This window comes from Stegastes partitus, unplaced genomic scaffold (genome assembly GCF_000690725.1).
Source record: "Stegastes partitus isolate 25-593 unplaced genomic scaffold, Stegastes_partitus-1.0.2 Scaffold59, whole genome shotgun sequence".
Classification (NCBI taxonomy): domain Eukaryota; kingdom Metazoa; phylum Chordata; class Actinopteri; family Pomacentridae; genus Stegastes; species Stegastes partitus.
The window spans coordinates 180,731-199,561 of record NW_007577790.1 but is presented as its reverse complement, the minus strand read 5'-3'; the positions used below and the strand labels follow the sequence as shown (position 1 = coordinate 199,561).

The window sequence follows — 18,831 nt, the reverse complement described above, 5'->3', positions numbered from 1 at the left end:
TATGACTTAGATGACAGAATATTTTCAGCTCAGTACTGTGCATTGCTTTCAACAGAAATGGTCCCAAGGATTCCCTCTGGTGGTGGTTCACTAAAATACAATTCAAAAATCTGTCAACATGAATCATCGAAAGAGCAAAAAGATCAAGAAGAATCTGAACATTTGTCTCATAAATCTTATGTTTGCTGCTACAGTATTGCAATGAATAAGTATTCAGATATTTTAATAACAGTAGCAATGCTACAGTTAAAATATAATGTTAAATTTAAATGTGACAACGGTTTTCTTAGCAAAATCTAATAAAAGTATCAGTTAAAAGAAAATGCAGAAAATAAATAGAAATAAGATGAACCCATTTTAAGTTTCCATTGAAAATGAGATAAAATTAAAAAAAATCCTATTTACATAAAGAAAAAAGTAAAACAATGTTTTTAAATGGTTTTATTGTATATTAATTATGGCAATCATAAATAACAATAAATAACCTTGTCATCAGTTCATAATTCATTACAGCTGTTTGCTGATGATAAATGTATCAAATTCCATCTCCAAGATAAGTAATAATCTGTAATCTTTGTAAACTTTGACATTGTCCAGCAACCTTCCTGTGTATAGTGTGAAGTGGTAAGTTGTTCCCTTTGCTTATAAATGATACAAAGAATTTTTAAAACCATTTTGAAACAAATGGATAACTGGAGCCAAACTGCTACAATCACTACAATGAAAATGAAGCGTAAGAACTGCTCATCTTTGTGTTCAAATCAACCCTGGAGTGTGTGAGAGACAAGTAGTTACAGAGAATGTTGGCAGTGGTCTCAGGAGAGCTGCAGTTCATGGTTTCAGTTCAGGGTGATTTAAGTGTCTTTTCAAAGAACAAAAACAAAGAGCTTAAAGATGAGTGGAGCTCCCTTGTTGTCTCTTCCGTTTGTCTTCATCCTAGTCCAGATCAACACAGACACATTCTCAGAGAGCAGGAATGTTTGCTTGTTTATGCATCTTTCAGAGAGTTAATGTGGGCGCAGAGTTTGAGTGCAGGTCCCAGTTTAAGGTTCATGGTGCTGACCAGGTGGTCCTCGGTGAGAAGCAGCAGAGCCTGTCCATCTATCTCCTGGGAGCGAAACTCCTCAGCTACGTCCGAACCACCTGGACAGAAGGGAGGACAGAGTTGCAATGAAAGGTTTCTGCTACAAGAGTGCATCATGGCCTGTGTTCACTGAGATGGCGTTTGTGTGCAGATGCTTGGAAAAGTGCTCACATGCTTTGATCTTTATATGGTTTTTAAATCTTTTTTTTTGTGTGTGTGTGTGCAGGTACAACTGACCAAACGTCTCAAGTAGTAGCACTGTAGAAGTACGACTTATTCTATACATACAGTCTTTATGTCCGAATGAGAATTGAAATTTCAGTACTGCTTCTCTCCTTTAGACTTAGACTGGAGCATGGTCTTGTTTGCCCAAAATAACAGACTGAGGCCATGACTAAGATAGCTCCCAAGTAGCAAGATTTACATAGAAGGACTTTTTAAAACAAAATACATTTCCTGTATATGTATGTTTTTTTTTAAAAAATTTCAGTTCGTTTTGTAAGTACATAATACTGTTTTAGTTATTTTTCATTTTATTGTGAAGTCCAGTATATTTGTTTATTTCAGTTAAAGTCCCTGGTATTTTCAATGTTGTTAAAGCTCAGCTAGATGGAAATTGTTTTAGTTTTGTTCACCTTCAACAACAAAATGTATACAAGTTATTATATATGTAGTTGGGTATCATGCTGAAACTGGAGCTTGAGAAAATGCATCCAACCATCTGACAAGCACATTAAAAAAAAAAAGCTAAACGGCAGTTTGATAGTTTTACACCAGGGAATCCAAACTTTCAAATCTAAGATGAAACACACTGAAGGATGTCCCAGCACTGGGTGCAGATTGTGAAGTAAACTCTGTGAAAAACATGCAGAAATGAGCACTTTAACCACTGAAAGTGTTTGTTTTAGCCCAGGAATCATTTTTCTTCATGAAGTTACAATTCACTGTGACTTTCATTCCATTCAACAGACACATTTCACAACCTTTCACATCTCAGTTAATTTGGAATATTTTTTCAACAGCCACTGATATGGAATTCTGAACATGAGCATGAAACTTCCCGCCATAGGCATCAGAAGTGCACAACCAGTATTTTTTATTTTTTGACTAAAGTTATGACTTTAAAAACATCCAGCGTTTAGTGCACAATGCTCTCCAACTGTATGTTAACAGCAGAGTGAAATTTAAGTTTTTCAGTGTCTGTGAAATCAAAATATGTGACGTAAAAAGAGAAACCGTCAACTTTCATTTTGTGATCTTTATCCATCCATCCATTGTCTATACTTAATCCTCACTAGAGGGGGGGCTGGAGTCTATCCAGCTGACTTAGGGTGAAGGCAGGGGACACCCTGGACAGGTCACCAGTCTATCACAGGACTACACTTAGAGACAGACAACCAAGCACACTCACATTCACACCTACGGACAATTTAGAATCACCAATTAACCTCAACATGTTTTTGGACTTTGTGGGATGAAGCTGGAGAACCCGGAGAGAACCCATGCAGAAAGATCCTGGGTGTCCTCACTGGGACGTGAACCTGCAGCCTTCTAGCTGCGAGGCGACGGTGCTAACCACCGCTCCACCTTGCAGCCCTTCGTGGTGTTTATGTGCACAGAAATAGCTGCTTTGTTGACTGCTTTCAATTGTGCAAAAGTATGTTAATGACTGACAGGTGTAACTCGCTGCACAGGTGTTTCTCTCAGTGCCTAAAAGGTTAGTCCACATTTCAGTTTATCTTTTCATTTGTTACAAAACGCAGAATAAAGACCAGAGAGCTGACTGTGGCAAAAAAACAAAACTCCCATCTGTGAGAAGAGAAAAGACAAACAATCACTACAAACCACAGCAGAGGACATGGATCTATCTAATGCAGCTGCGTGGAAAGTTCTGAAGACAAATGAACCCTTGGTCGGCTTCAAAACGAATTTAAGAAAGGTTGTCCACTTAAACCCCAAACCTCAGAGTCTAGAATCTGGTCTGATGAGGATGGAACTGATGAAGGCAGCAGCAACAACAACTCCAGTGTCATTGCTGGACTTTCATCCAGCAACAAGACTGCAGACCCTAAACACAGAGAAACTGGAGAGCAGATTTAAGCCATTGTGGGCCTTTTAACTCCTGACAGTGAGACTGAAGACAGAGTGGCCGCTTACAAACATCAGCTATTTTGAAAGCTTAGAAAACCATTTCCAGAGACACTGAAAATTTAGTTCTGTGTCATAGACTTGCTGCCAGCATTGCCTTAACCCTCTGAACTCCACGCAGTTTCTGGGTGTTTGTTGCTTATGACACATGTTTTACTCACTGTGGGCTAATTGTCTTGCACTTCTATAGAAACTATGGCTAGAAGTAGAGAGAACTAAAAAATGTATTCTGTGCAGTATGACAAAGCTAGAATGACAGAAATCAGAAACAGAGGAATTGGACTACTTATTTTACAAAAATGATCTCCATTTTCTATACACCGCTTAATCCTCATTAGGGGGGGTGGGGGCTGGAGTCTATCCCAGCTGACTCAGGGTGAAGGCAGGGGACACCCTGGACAGGTCGCCAGTCCATCGCAGGGCCACACTTAGAGACAGACAACCAAGCACACTCACATTCACACCTTCAGACAATTTAGAATCACCAATTAACTTCAACATGTTTTTGGACTGTGTGGGAGGAAGCTGGAGAACCTGGAGAGAACCCACGCTGTACGGGGAGAACATGCAAACTCCACGCAGAAAGATTCCGGTGCCCCCACCGAGACGCGAACCGGCAACCTTCTTGCTGCGAGACAACAGTGCTACCAACTGCGCCACCCTGCAGCCCTTTACAAAAATTGAAAGAAAAAAAAAAAATGGAGCCAACATGAACAGCATTTTTCCAAGTGCCCACAGTTGTTACCAATACTGGAAAAATAGTAGCACTACACCCTGTAGATATATCACTATTTACATTTTGATTGTGTTTCTGTCATGTCTGTCAAGTTTCTGTTCATGTCTGCACATTATGTCTCGTCTTTCCTGTTTTATTTTGAAATCATTTCACTGGGTGTTCTGTTCTAGTTACTTCCTGTACCTGTCTTGTCTCACCTTCTCCTTGATTACCTCGCCGCACCTGTTTCCCATTTACCCTCATTACCTCCTGTATTTTACCCTGTGTGTCTCACTGTCTCGTCGCCAGTTCATTGCACTTTACAGTCCTCATACCAGCGTTATTCAAGTTAAGTCACAGTCTGTTTGATCTCGACCTTGTTTCTGCTTTTTGAACCTTGTCTCTGCCCGCCGATTCTTGGATACTTCTGCCTGTTGGACTGATTTTCTGTGTACCGAACCCTGACTGCCACTAAACCTGTCTTTTGCCTGAACCTGCTGAGTCAAGCATTTGTGTCCACCCATTCTGTTAGTGAGTTCATGACAGTTTCCATCCTTGTCTTCTATCTGCTCTGTGTAAACACAGCTTGACGTTCAGCTCATTCCAGCTGAAAAGTTTTTTTTTCACATGACTGCTGATCACAGTTGAGTCCTTCATGATGTCTAAGTTGCAACAAGAAGTGCAGAATTTTTTGATTTTATGGGATCTGGTTGTATTTGGCACATTTTTCAAAGAGACATGTACAAAGTTATTTTAAATAAACATCATGATTCCAAGTTCAGATTCAGTTAACTTTGCTGATGGAATGGCGAGTCAGAGATGAGTGGTTTAATGACTGCCAGAAAGTGAAACATCCTGTGATTCTTTCTGATTTTTACAGTTTCTTGCTGCGATAAAGAGCAAAATTTTAGAGTGGCAGGTTTTGGGGTTAAGAGGGTTTTAAGTGTCAGCAAACAAATATTAGACTTTATCACTTTTGTTTCCTTTTCATCTTCGTGTGTACTTAATTTTGCACATTGAAAAGGACACTGAACATTAAAATACGTCTTTGGGTAAAATGACATACAAATGGTCTGAAATAAAAGCTACTTTCTGCATTTGTTTCAGTGTCATTTTTTGACTAATCTCAACTTTAAAAATTTTAAAGTATTCCATAATGTGGGTAATTAGGTTTCCAAATGAATTTCTTCTCTGACACACAGTAAGTGACAGAAGCTGTACTAAAGCGGAAGTAGTACCAGTAGTAGTACCTGGTAGGGTGTTGATATATGAAAACACTTGCTCCACGTTCCACTGAGATGGAGAGCTGACGTCTTCCTCTCCATCAGAAACAGTGATTGTTTCCGTCATCCTCTGCTCTCGCTCCCTTTCTCGCTGTCTCTCAGCCTGCTTTCGGAGCCTGGTAGTCATGGGAACTGGAGGCTGCTCTTCCTCCTCCTCCTCCTGTTGCTGCTGCTGCTCCTCTTCCTTCCTCTGTAAACTCTGCTGGGTCTCCTCTGAGTCAAACGGCCCGTGAGCCTGTGAAGCACAAAGACCATCAGACTCATGTCCCTGTGTTTTTTAGTGAAAGACTGCTTACAGTGATGACGTGCAACTTGTGGGTTCTTACCTGACAGAAGCTGCAAGTAATGTTTGCTATATTTCCCAGTATTTAAAAGATTTTTTTAAAATAAGGAAACAACGGCCACTGTGACTTTTCATTGTTTCAATGCTACATGGTGAATTACTGTTTGTTAAAGTGCTTCTAAACTGAAAGCTTTGGCGGAAAGTGTGAGCATCAGATTACAGCCTAGCTAGTGCTTAAGAAATGTTTCCATGCAGCAGCAGGAAACATCAGATTATTTCAATTTTGAGACATTAGGGTTTAACTGCTCCACTTTGTAGCAATTATTGCTAAAATTATGAGAAAGGATGTAGACATCACAATGTTCAGTTTACATCAGCCCAGTTTAGTTACACATAATAACCATCGGATTCTGTGGGTATTTTTCACATTACATTTTTCATTTCGTGTAACTATTTTTTATCGTATGTATTCAGGACAAAATAATTTTATTAAAATTAAATATATTGTGTTTATATAGTTTCTATTGCTACCCATTTTCTTCACTTCCTGAAAATGATTTACCTTTTAAAAATTATTATCTATGTCCTACTCTCGTCATTCTCAGTATCTTAGCATATTTTATTGTTTAACTTGTAGTTTCATTTTAAAGCATTAAAGCACTTAGCAACTGTTAAGAAAAGTCATAAATTATTTCATCAGCCTCCATTGACTGGTAGCAACTAGTATCTGCTACTACTCACAGTAGTAACAGAGTTACTTAAAGAATGCTTCTAGTTCATTTCAAACTGGTGTGTTTCCTGTTAATGTGGATAATGTACTGTAGAGATACAGGGAAAGAAGTTGCACAAAAGAGCGTATATCAGAGTAAAAAGCATGAGCTCCCTGCAGCTTTCCAAATAACTGGATTTTTCCATGAATCTGTTTCAATGTTGGTTTTGTGTCTGACTAAGAGCAAACACAGAAATTAGCTGATTGGATGAGAGATCTCCATCCAGCTTGCCAACTGACTTATCACCCTCCACTTTCATCCATGCTTGCCGGTTTGTTCATGTGTGTGTAGTTGTGGAAAGCTTTATGTTTAGAATGTGTTCATGTTGGAGAGGTCATAGCAAACTAGGTAAAATGTTTTCTCTTTCAGGATTTTAAAAATAAAGTATGACACACATTGTGCAGTTTTAATTGACTGCCTTATTCCAGTTGTGGGTAACTGCTCTCCAGACTGACCCTCACAGAGTCCTGGCAGACTATTATGTTTTTAGTGAACATTTTAAAAGCAATGACGGTGCGCATACTGTGGAATCAAAGCACCCAAATCACTTCCTCCTCAGACAGCTGTTCCTCAAGTTAGGAGCACAGCTAGTGGTTTTGTGGAAGAAAATAGATGTCTAACAGCCATTGTTGACTACAAGTTTTTCTAAAGTTTTCCAATAGGACAAGTGTTTATTCACATGGGGTTGAAAGGTAAGGCAGATGATTAATATGGTAGAGAAAAAAAACTTTCAAATGTTGCTCTACTATTTGCTGTCTTCTTGTGGAATGCTTTAAGTATTTTATCACTTCAAGCCTATTTAAATAAAATCTTTCTGGTCAACACTGGAGGCCACATGTATCTGGTAACAAACGTCAGTGGTGGTGCAGACATTAAAACCTGCCTGTAGATGTACACAATTCTCTAACATCGTATTCATCGAGAAGAACTCAAAGCATTCTGTGCACTTTTTCTAACTGTGTTCAGAAGCCAAGCCTGTCCTCCAAAACTTTGTTCTCGTCTAATTTAGCTATCCCTCAGAGAACAGCCGTCCCTGCAGCACCTCTGTATCTCCCTGTATGTGTCAGGTCAATGATATTAACTGACCTGTCTCAGAAAATGTTCTCTGGAGGCTCCATTGACTCTGCTGGGAGGTCGTCCTCTCCTGCCCATCGGCCTGTGACCCCAGCGGCCTGCTCGCAGCACCGTGATCCGCTTGGTGCAGCTCACGCTGAACCTGAGCGGAAAGAGGTGCGAAATATTAGACTGAGTTTTCCTGTGAGAAATAAGTTCAGACAGTTAGACAGGCTGACAGTCTGTGTCGAGACTTGTCCTCTTTTTGATGTCTGGATGGAGACTCAGAGGGAAACCTGGGAGTGATTATACACTTTATCTTCCAGCTTGGACGAAGCTCAGTGGACTCCAGATGACGTCTTTCACCACCACTGACACAGATGGCACTTCACTCTAGGTCACGTCTCTTGTGTGGCAGAAGAAAGTGTTCTTATACAACATCACCCCACTGACAATTAATGAAATTACAACCACAGTGTTACTTTTTCCACATTGTTCACAGTGTGGTGAACCTCAACTGAGGCAACACACTGTAAACAATTTAAAGATTCAATATCATCAATCAAATTTGCATTAAAAGATAAGACTGACACTATTTTGAATTTTTCTGACAATAACCAAAATTGCTAATGCTGCAGTCTCTTTATACATCATGACTTTCTTGCACTTTATTTGTGGCCATCAGCTCTAAGCCCACAAGTTCCTACTTTAGATAGAAGTCTTTCAAAATCTCTACTAATCCAATCTTTTTTTTCTTCTTTTTAATTGTATCTATTTTTAGTTTAAAAAGTGGGTTGGTATGGGCAGAACAATAACACAGAATTAAGTTTTTCACTTACACAGGCAATGGATTATATCCCATAAGTACTCATTAGCACTTCATGGAGTAGGTAGTCTTTATTTTTTTTCTTTGTATACTATACATTTATCAGGGCATAGCTTTAAAGAAAAAGTCAGTTTCGCCGAACAGTGTCTGCAGCCACCTCGGTTTTATGCAGTTTCATTCACAACCACTTTATAGAGATATTTATGCTTAGCAATGACTTTGTGTAGGACTTTGCCCAGGTAAAATGTGACTGAAGAGCAATTAACTTCCAATGGGTGAACTAAAGGGCAAGCAAAAAATATATAAAAACAGTCTCCCGTTGATTTACTACACTGCCTCCAGCATTCATCCGAACCCTGAAAACCCACTGTAGAACTTTGCGTGTTGGATTCTTTGTCATATTATGTTGTTCCAGCAGAACTGAATCTGCAGATGTAAGTCTCCACTCAGCCTCCCCAAACATCATTTCAGCCATTCTCAGATTTCTCTAGGCCCACAGCCTTTAAATAATTTCAGTTGCAAAAACAGTTATAGAATTTCCTTCAAAAGCAGAGCATTGCAATTTTCTACAAATGTCCAAAAAAAACAGTAGCAAATAGTGTGTTGGTTTGGGACTATTTTCAGCAGCAGATTAACTTATATTTGGTGCTCTAGAGAATATTTATGGTATATGTGGGATTGGCTCAAAAATAAAATGCCGTTCCAATGTTGGTGGTAAGAAATGAAAAAGTCAGGATAGAAACATTGCAGTTTACTTGTGTGTTTTAATTTGGACAACAACTAAACTCTATAGGGCCGATGAATAAGCTGTACCAGGTTTGGCTGCAAGGATGAAACTTGTTCCAATGCTGATTTTACTCTTTTTATTGGATTTACAAGAAAAAATATGTTTAATTTATTAAGATGGTGCTACTGGACTTAATCAGCTCAAGACATCATTTATGTATAATGTGTCTGCATAGCAAGCATTTAGTAATAAATAATATCTGTATTTGTAGCTAAATTCATACAGCAAGTATAAATCAAAGATTAGCTTCACATCAAAAAAAGATGATAAATAATAAATTAACAGTGAGAAAACACAAGACAAACTACAATAACACACAGAGGGAAGTAATAAAAGTAATACATAGGTTGCATACCAGCAAATTATGTGAAACTACATCAAAAACAACATTAACGCAAGCCTAAGGAGAACTTTAAAGATTTTATTTGACACAGAATGCATCTCTGTGCATCGTAGATCTACTCTCTGGAACATTAAGGTGACCAGAATTAGAGGGTCTTAGGGATCTAGAAATGGCATACCTCATCAACATCTCAGACAAATAGTCAGGAGCTACTTTTAAATCTATTCAGTGATTTAAATACTAAAATTCTGTCTATGCACTCTGAGAATCAGACATGTGTTAATCACATCTTCCTTTGTGAACAATTTACTCACCTTCGGACACACGTCATGGAGCAGAAGCGTTTGGAGCGCAGGAACGTGTGAGCGTAACCTCTGCTTCCACAGTATTCACACTGCAGCACACCTGCCACACTCTCCTGGAGCTCTGCAACTTCACAGGGCCAGCTGTTAGTCATACATGTGCACAGACACACACATACACAGACACACAGACACAGACACACACACCTACACACACACACATACGTAGCGTCCTCACCATCTGCTGCACGGCCATCATTTTCCATCTCAGAATCTGTTGAATCTGACTGGTCAGCATCCAGAGGACTGTCCTCTGCTGCATCCCCATTGGTCTGTATCTCCTGGGATTCAGGAAGCGAAGCCTGCTGGTCCGCTAACAGCGAGGACGGACCCACCTGCATGGTGTGGTACATTCAAAAATGTCACATCTGACACAGAACGGGTGACATTTTTGCATGCTAATGGATTACACTGTGTTGATTAGAAAGCATTAGGACTTGAAGATACATTAAATGCTCATTTCCTTTGCTTTGTATTATTATATTTAGTCACACTGTTGGCCTGCTCAACCCTGTATGGAGGATATGCTTATTCATGTTGGACAGGTGACAAACGTTGAAGCCTTGACCTCTAGTAAAGAGATCCAATGGCTCTGTTATGATGTGGAGGCGTTTTGCTGGCATGATTTAACTAATTAATTAATATTACGTTATGAGACAAATATCAATTCCAGAACAGTTACAATATTTCAGCCACATCTGCAGAAGATTCTTCCATTGTGACAGACTATGTACACAACAAAATTCCTTTAACTTCTCCATCTCACCTGCAGCAGAATTACTCAATGCCAACTATCCACAAATTAGAAACATACGCCACCAAACACCAAAATGCAAGATTTGAAGTTGATTTACCGTGTTTTAGGGTGTAGTCTCCAATTAAACTACAGCATCAACTTTAAAGTCACCTTTACTGGGGACCTAAATTGTGTTAAAATGGCACCTCCACATACTGGGAATGGCTCCAGGCCCTCCCGGATGACGAAGCCCTCTACGAGGTGTGTGAGAACGTGGGACGTCAGTGTCCTGTCAGGGCTTCCTGGGAGGCTGGCTGGGGCAGAGGGGGGCTGGCTGGGGCCTCTTACAGCAGCAGGGAGGACGGGTAGAGGTAGAGGAGGAGATGGAGGAGGGGGGTTGCTGCTGCTGCTGCTGGTTGTGGTGGTGAGCTGGGAGGGCTCCTCCACCTGTGGTGACCTGATCACTGAGTGACTGGTGGTGACGGAGGACGAACACATCACTGGCAGAGAATAAAAGGCAATGAGAGGATGAGGGGTGTTTGGTAAAGCAAGACTACCAGTTAAACCAGGTTAATTAGCAATTTCCCATGAGGCTTAAAAAAGTCTGACCTTTGTTACCATGGAAACGTGTCCTGTTATATAAATGAGGCTCCTCTTACTGCTGTACTGTGACAATAAGTCTGCCTGCAGTAAATGTCAAATATCTATGTGACATATTAACATAGGACGCACAGAATCACCATATGAACTGAAATCTTTGAAGGATCTGTCCAGTCACCATATGGGATAAAAAAAAAAAAAAAAGAATTAATAGACAGCTGTAACTCATGGCTGTAGCACCACAATAGCAAACAATTTACCATTTCTTCCTTTTTAAATGTCACACAGTAAAATTAAAAATACATACACTTAGAAATCCAAGTGGCAAACAGTGACTTTGAAGGTATTTAAACAGAATTTTCATTATATAGAGGCTCTCGTGTCACTTGTACCAAATGAATTCCAACTGAAAACTAAAAATTATCTAAATTATCATCCAGTGAAGTAAATTATCCAACTGAGGTCCTATTCATCAGAGCACATAAACAATCAACAGCATGGCTGAGTATTTCCACCCTTACAATGCAGCGTATTAACAGCTTTCTCAAAAACACAGATTCAGACTTGTGGGATTTCATTTGTAACAGACTTGAGGAACCAATCCTGTCAACTTGCAGGAGGAGACTTTCTATATTGTTAATCTTCCTTACAAGACTATTATTATACTTTTAATATATGTTGCTCAGTGGTGGCAAAAGTTACAATTTGTGCTTAACATGTCAATTTTTCATTTGTGCTGTAAATGTTGTCGGTTTTGCTTTTTAAGGTTATAATGAAGCAGACTTCACTTACAGCAGATTACTCCAATTAACTCTAAACCAGCATAATCCCGATTTATTCAAGACAGGCTTTTCAAAATAAGCCCTGTTTTTCTGAGCAAACCTTATGAATCACTGCCCTGGCTTGTAAGGACAGTTTGTAGGGTTAGAAAGGCGTATACTGTGTGGTATTCTTTCCATCTCTGTTTTATTCTTTCATTATCTACCTGCACCATTCTTCTTAGGAGGCACAGTTTGAGGTGTAGGTGTCCTGTCTCTACGTGGACTTGGAGAATCTTTCCTCTCCTCTGAGCCTAGTCCATTCACTTTGCATGTTTGCCCCACCTGAAATTCAAAGCACATCCTAACCTCAGTCAAACAGGCACATTATACAAACAGCAGATCTCCCTACAGGATGTGATGACTCACCGTCGGAGTTTCAGTGTGTCTGACTGGATGCACTTTCAGATCAACAGCCACCGTCTGAGGAGGCGGCAAGTTCTGGTAGGGCATCTGGACCAGAGCCTCGGCCACAGGCAGCTCCTGCTCTGTGAGCAGCACCTGTCCGGACTGGACGGCCAAAGCCTGGACCGAGTGCAGGGACAATCTGTGGAGGGCGGCTGTTGGGTTCTGGGGCAGCCTGGGGAGAACCAGAGGTGGAGGAGGGGGTGGAGGCTGGTTCTGCACTTGTGGGAACGAAGTCCGACGCTGCGGAGCAGCCACCAGAGGAGGAGGCTGAGGCTGAACGGTGGCAGCTGGGATTGAGGTCTGAGCTGTTGATGCAAACTGGCTAGTGACAGATGGAGAAGAGGGAGAAAGGGCTGGGGGGTCATTTCGTGATTGTGCCTGGGAGCTGGGAGTGGTCAGTCTTTTAACAGAAAGAGGAAGAGGGTTGGAGGTGGTTTCTTGGGGTGCTACTCTGAGGGCGATGGGCTGGAGCTGTCTGTGGCTGGGAGCTCCACCTGTGGCCTGCTGGAGGATGAGCTGGTGGTGCGCCACCCGCTGGCCTGTGGGACAGGACAGCTGCTGCTTGACTACAGTGTGGGTGTGTACTGGAGGGTAAGCTGTAGTGGGAGTGATGAAGAGAAAGACATGAGGAACAAAAAACAACTTAAAAATAGAAAAACAAATGTATCTCTTTTACAAGTGGCCTAAAAGTACCTGTCACAGTCCTGCTAAGGTGCATAAAATAAAACTTAACTTCACAAGAAAAAAATTAATTCTCTACACCTACATGAACATCTTAGTTCTGAGTCTTCTCGTAATTTGGATCAAATTTCCGATACATATATCTGTCAAAGAAACTTGGTTATTCACATCCTTCTGGCCTGAGTAACTTGTTCTCTCCGTGCAGTGTGGGTTCTCTCTGGGTTCTCCGGCTTCCTCCCACAGTCCAAAAACATGTTGAGGTTAATTGGTGATTCTAAATTGTCTGTAGGTGTGGATGTGAGTGTGCTTGGTTGTCTGTCTCTAAGTGTAGCCCTGTGATAGACTGGTGACCTGTCCAGGGTGTCCCCTGCCTTCACCCTGAGTCAGCTGGGATAGACTCACTTGTGAAGCTCCTTCAACCGCAGAACAGAACAACTCACCTGGGGTTATAATCTGGGCTCCTGAAGCCAGATGGGGGACATCAGGCGGTCCTGTTTCTGTTGAAGCATCAGCCAGCTGGTTGGCCTTCAGTGCACAGATTGCCGTCTTGGACATAGAGGCAGCTGGAGACAGCGTTTGGGACTGAGTGGATGGCTTTAAGATGACACTGTGGGCTGTAGTCAGAGCTCCAGGCAAATGGGCACGCAGAGCTAGATTCTGCACCTGAATACACACAAACAAAGGTCAAGGGTTTATGGGAAGAACAGCCAGTGAATTAGTTAATCCATAGGTAACACTTTAAGAAATTGAAAACTATTTAGCACATATATTTTAAGCTTTGTAACATCCTGTGGCATATATGGTAACACTGCAGTGTTGTGATAAGCATGAGTTTGTCTAAGTGTGTGGCTACCTGAGTGGAGGTAGGTAAAGAGGAGCAGGACGTCACAGCAGGAAGGTCTGACTGAACTGCAGCCACCGTGGCTGCAGGAGTTAGAATCAGCTGACAAAATAAAAGCAACAGGGATTCTAACTTCATGTTGGTGGAAAAACTCACATGCAGTGAAAATAGAAATAGAGTAAACCAGTAATACAGTAGCGATTACCAGCGGGATATTTAAAAATGATTTGTACCATCTGAGTTCGAAGGTACATCTGAGCTTGGTTACAGTTGGCCGGTCTGCTTCCAAGGAGCATGGCCTGCTGGGATATAGTGGTTGCAGCAGCAGTGGATGTTTGAGTACGGCCAATCAGCTGGGCTGTCACTGGAGATGCTGGTAAAGTGATCTGGATTTGGCACAGCGCGATGAAAGACATATGAAAGAAATACTCTGAGGTTAATATTTGTGCTCAGAGCCTGTGATATTGGTGAGAAAGGTAACCCAGACACTCACTGAGTTTTGGGAAACACCAGCAGGCTGAACCAAACTGCCACTGGATGAAGAAGGCGACTGTCTCTGACAAACTGAAGCCTGAAAAACATTACAAACTTGTTACACTTTCCACCCAATGACTCACGGCTATGTCAACACATGACACATACAAAGGCACCATCAGACCTGCTGTATGGTGGCCAGACTTTGCAGATGGGAGGGATGCTGGTGCTGCTGCAGGGCTGCTGTCTGCAGCATGAGGTGCTGCTGCTGGGCTGCATACATCTGATGCAGATACTGGGCTGCCATGCTCTGAGGTCTGTGGATGGCGTGCTGGATTACCTGTTGGATCACATGACAAACATATAAAGCACTTTATAAATAAACATCACCTCTCTGTGGCAGCACAAGGCTGTTGGTTTCTTAAACTGTCTTGAATTTGCTCTTATTGAGTTGTCAAATGAAAAAAACATCCAATATTTGGAACAGTTTTTGTGTTCGTTTGGAGATGTTGGGAATGGAATATTTATAGAATAATAAAGACTTGTAAAATATACTTTTATTTTGATGTCCAGGGGCTTGAATATTTTCAAATTCTTCGAAAGGAACCAAATCCATATTTTGATTTCACTTTAGGTCAGCTATTTTATATATGGGTCACTGTTTTTTAAACAACACGGAACTTATAGTGGAATTAATGATATACTTTATACAGTATATGTTATATTTTTAGTAACATCCGACCCACGCAACATCCACATTTTTCAGAGAATGTTTACAGTCACAAGAAGAACTGTCTGTTACCTGAACTCCCTGTCTGGCAGGCCAAACTATGCCTATTGAGGTCACAGGGACTGTCTATTACCTGGACTACCTAGTTAGTGCTCACAGCAGCAGTAGGTGATATGTATTACAGGGACTACCTGCTTGTTATATTCAACAATGCATGCACAGATCCTAGGTACTGCCTGTTACCTGGACTTAATGCACGCAGAGGTCCTAGGTGCTGCGTATTGCTGGGACTACCTGCCTGTTAAATCAAACAGTGCATGCACAGGTCCAAGGTATTGTCTGTTACCTGAACTGCCTGTCGGGCAAATTGTGCCTGCTAAGGTCGCAGGTACTGTCTATTATCCAGGCTACTTACTTGCTAACTTAAACAATGCATGCAGGGGTGCTTGTTATTGTCTATGACCTGGAATAACTGTCTGTCAAGTCGAAATGTGGCAGCTCAGGTTGCAAGTACTGTCCGTCACTTTGAATACCAAGTTATATGCAGCGGTCCTACATATTGTCTATTACCAGGACTATCTGCCTGTAAATTAAATAATGCATGCAAGGTCATGGATACTGTCCATTACCTGGACGACCTACTTGTTAAAATTAAACAATGTATGCAGAGGTACTAGATGCTGCCTTTTACCTGGACCACCTTCTTTTCAAATCAGTCAAAAGATGCTGAGGTCGCAGGTATTGTGTATTGCCTGGGCTACCTACCTGTTAAATAAAACAATGCATGCACAAGTCCTCGGTATCGTCTATTACCTGGACTGCCTGTCTATCTGGTGGAATGATGCTGAGGGAAGTAGAGGGCGCTTGGGTGCACGTGGTGCCGCTGGAGCTGACTGTTGCCATGGCGACGGCTGCTGATGTGGTGGCTACCGTCTTATTAGCGTCTGCCTGCTTCCCTCCTGGGCTCTGGCCGTCCATCTCCCAGGTCTTAGACCGACTCAGTACCAGGGAAACTGTGACACTGAGATTTTAAAAAAAACCAAACAAACAAACAAAACACACACATTGTTATCAGGAGATGGTAAAATACCAACGTCATTTGGATCGGGATCAGCTGAACACAAAGCTTGCAGCCAGGGTGGAAAAGAGACGCAGGCTGCAGCTTTAAATAACAAAGAAATATGGTCATGTATAATAAACCTTTTCCATTACATTCATATATTGCCGCAACTTTAATTCGGTCATAATTCAAAAGTACATCTCAGGTCTTTAAGAAACAAACAAACAAAAAAAAACATCTTTCACTGCAACATATGCCGATTTACTTAAATCAAGCAGTCATTCACTTATCTGAGGTAAAACAATATTTTGTCTGCAGACAGAATATCCGGTTGAAATTGGTCGTTAATTTATGCGTTATAAATTGAGAAGCTAATAATTCATATTTCATTTCAGTCACTTTCCTTTCAAGCAAAATTACCTGTAAAGTTCCTATAATTAATTAATATCGCCCGACTTAAAAACATTTAAAAGCTAAGCTATGATACTTTTGTCGCCAGTTTTGTTTTAATTGTATGCTCTTGCGAAAATACAAGTTTTAATAACAGTGAAAACCAATTAAACTTGGTGGCTTTTGCAGCACTTTGACCTTGATTATTCCAATGCAGTGGCAGAACTGACTCCTCAGTACTCCACAAGTTAGTCCAGACTTAGGAAAATACAAAGTAACAGGACAATCATTTTATCTATCAGTAAAACATTGTCATTAAAATCTCCCAAATGTGCATTACAATGGGAACAATTCAAATGATTTTTTAGTACTGGATGTAAATTACCATTTCAGACGAGCAGGCAAATACGCTATAACACTGGTTTTGTACCTTTAAATTCCTAAAAAAAACAAAACAAAACAAAACGTGGATAAATATGGGCAAGCTATGCTGATAACGATGATTATCTGAATAGGCTGACCATAAAAGGGTAAAATTCGTTCGTTTCGTATAAGGATCCACAATGAGCTGCGCGCCTGGAGCAGTTTGAATATTGATTGTTTTTGCTGCAGAGCGTTTTCTGTCCAATTAAGCGCAGGCTGGATGCTCTCGACAAACCCAGATTTTGACAAACCCAAAAAAAATCTGTCTGATTTTAAATGCACTGTCTGTGAACCCCCAGATAACACTGCATTCAGCACATCTGGATGTCATCCTCTGTCGCCCTGCCTCTCTCCGCTCACACAGCGCTTTATGCATGCACAATCATTCACCCCTGGTCGGCGTTACCTGCCTGGTATTGATGGACCTGGGCCATCAGGAGCTGACCATACCCCGGCACATTGTCCCAATCATGAAGCCTACTGATGCGTCAGTACTGTCTAAAATGGAGATTAAAAAAAAAAATCAGACGGTCGGCTGCACAGCAGACGGTTAAAAAAAAAGCCTCAGCACAGCACCGCTCGCAGTGCGGGAGGACCTTCCACAGTCCCGGGGATGTCGGTGCTTTCATGCGGGTTGAAATATTTACTCAAAAAAAAGAAGAAAATATGGATTGCAAATGAAGCTGCATACATAAAAAATACATCAGAGGCCCTGTTCAAAATGCAAGACACAACATGTAGACGTCTCCCATATTAAATGACCTAACTCAGTAATATTACTTCCCTGAGAGCATATTTTATTATTTTTAACAGCTTGATTTATTGTGATGTAAGGGAGAAAGAAAATGCAGAAAGGGCAAAATGTTCCACAACAGGGAAATAGGCCTGAAATCATTTGTGTTAATCAAAAAATCAATAAGCAAAATAGAAGATTGAAGTTAAAGCATAGCAACCTAGCAGTTGTGAGAATCTGATCAGATTATAAATATTATGTTGACATAGGACCCTGGTGAGGATTAAGCGGTGTATAGATAATGGGTGGATGTTGAAATAGGCATATAACCATGAAAGATTAGATGATCAAAAATTAAGCTGCACTGTAATTAGAAAGTAAAAGCAGGCTTTGGACTGAAACTCCAACTACACTCAAAAAAATAACCTTGAATGAAAGTTTTAAAAAATCACAGAACATTAAATAGCTTCTCTGTCTGAGGAAATAATGATAAAGCAGTTATGTTGCTACAACTTAGTGTATGTGTGCTGTTTGTGTGCTTGGGTCTAACTTAATTTAACTGGGATTTTTGCAGTATTTAAAGTTAGTGAGTGATTCTGGTCCAACAGAATTGCTAATTGTTAAAGTAAAGCCATTAAATCACATGATAACTGATTTCTGCTGACCTTTCTGCCTGTCAACAGTCCTCTTAAAAAAGCTCCTGTTCTTGTGATGTCATCAGATTGTATATGAGCTAGACGGACTCAATTTACATCAACATGAACAACTCAAATGAATGTTAATTTATTGAATATCATGCAAATGCTACATAATTTATTAGTCTTCATCTTGAAAACATGAAATGTTATTGTACAAAGCACATGGCACACGCTTGTTAATGTAGCAAACAGCCAATTTCCATTTTTTTTGTTTTATGTGTTAAGATGCATGTTCACAAAAACTGGTGCATGTTTATGCATTATAATGATTCTAATATGTTTTAATAACTTAAATTGCCTTGCAAACATGACTAAATTCATATATTTTAAACGTATATTCTGTTTCTGTGATAAGTTTGCCAACCTGTGAGCTGTTTCATCATTTTTTCCAAGGATTTTCTCTTCACGCTGTATTCAAGTGATGTCGGGAACATTTAAATCCTAGTTAAGCTTGCATGAAGCATCCAGCCTCACTTTAAACCACAGACACTCCAATACATACATCTGTGGTTTGAACACACCAGAAGAGATACCGAGATATGTGTAGTGGGTGGGGAAACCTTAGAAGTAACTTACAGCAGCAGA

The 18,831-nt window shown here is 40.6% G+C and overlaps 1 protein-coding gene across 1 annotated transcript; it reads right to left on the bottom strand.

Moving 5' to 3' along the window:
• Positions 1-988: 988 nt before the first annotated feature.
• phc3 (polyhomeotic homolog 3 (Drosophila)) lies at positions 989-15,920 on the bottom strand. The gene is made up of 14 exons (XM_008275789.1): positions 15,756-15,920; positions 14,397-14,552; positions 14,232-14,309; positions 13,972-14,124; positions 13,751-13,840; positions 13,338-13,554; positions 12,178-12,812; positions 11,976-12,093; positions 10,607-10,890; positions 9,833-9,989; positions 9,607-9,718; positions 7,370-7,499; positions 5,198-5,465; positions 989-1,143 (listed from the first exon to the last, which is right to left on the bottom strand). Exons 1-14 carry the CDS (start codon positions 15,918-15,920, stop codon positions 989-991), a joined length of 2,718 nt encoding a protein of 905 aa, XP_008274011.1.
• Between the last annotated feature and the right edge of the window lie 2,911 nt (positions 15,921-18,831).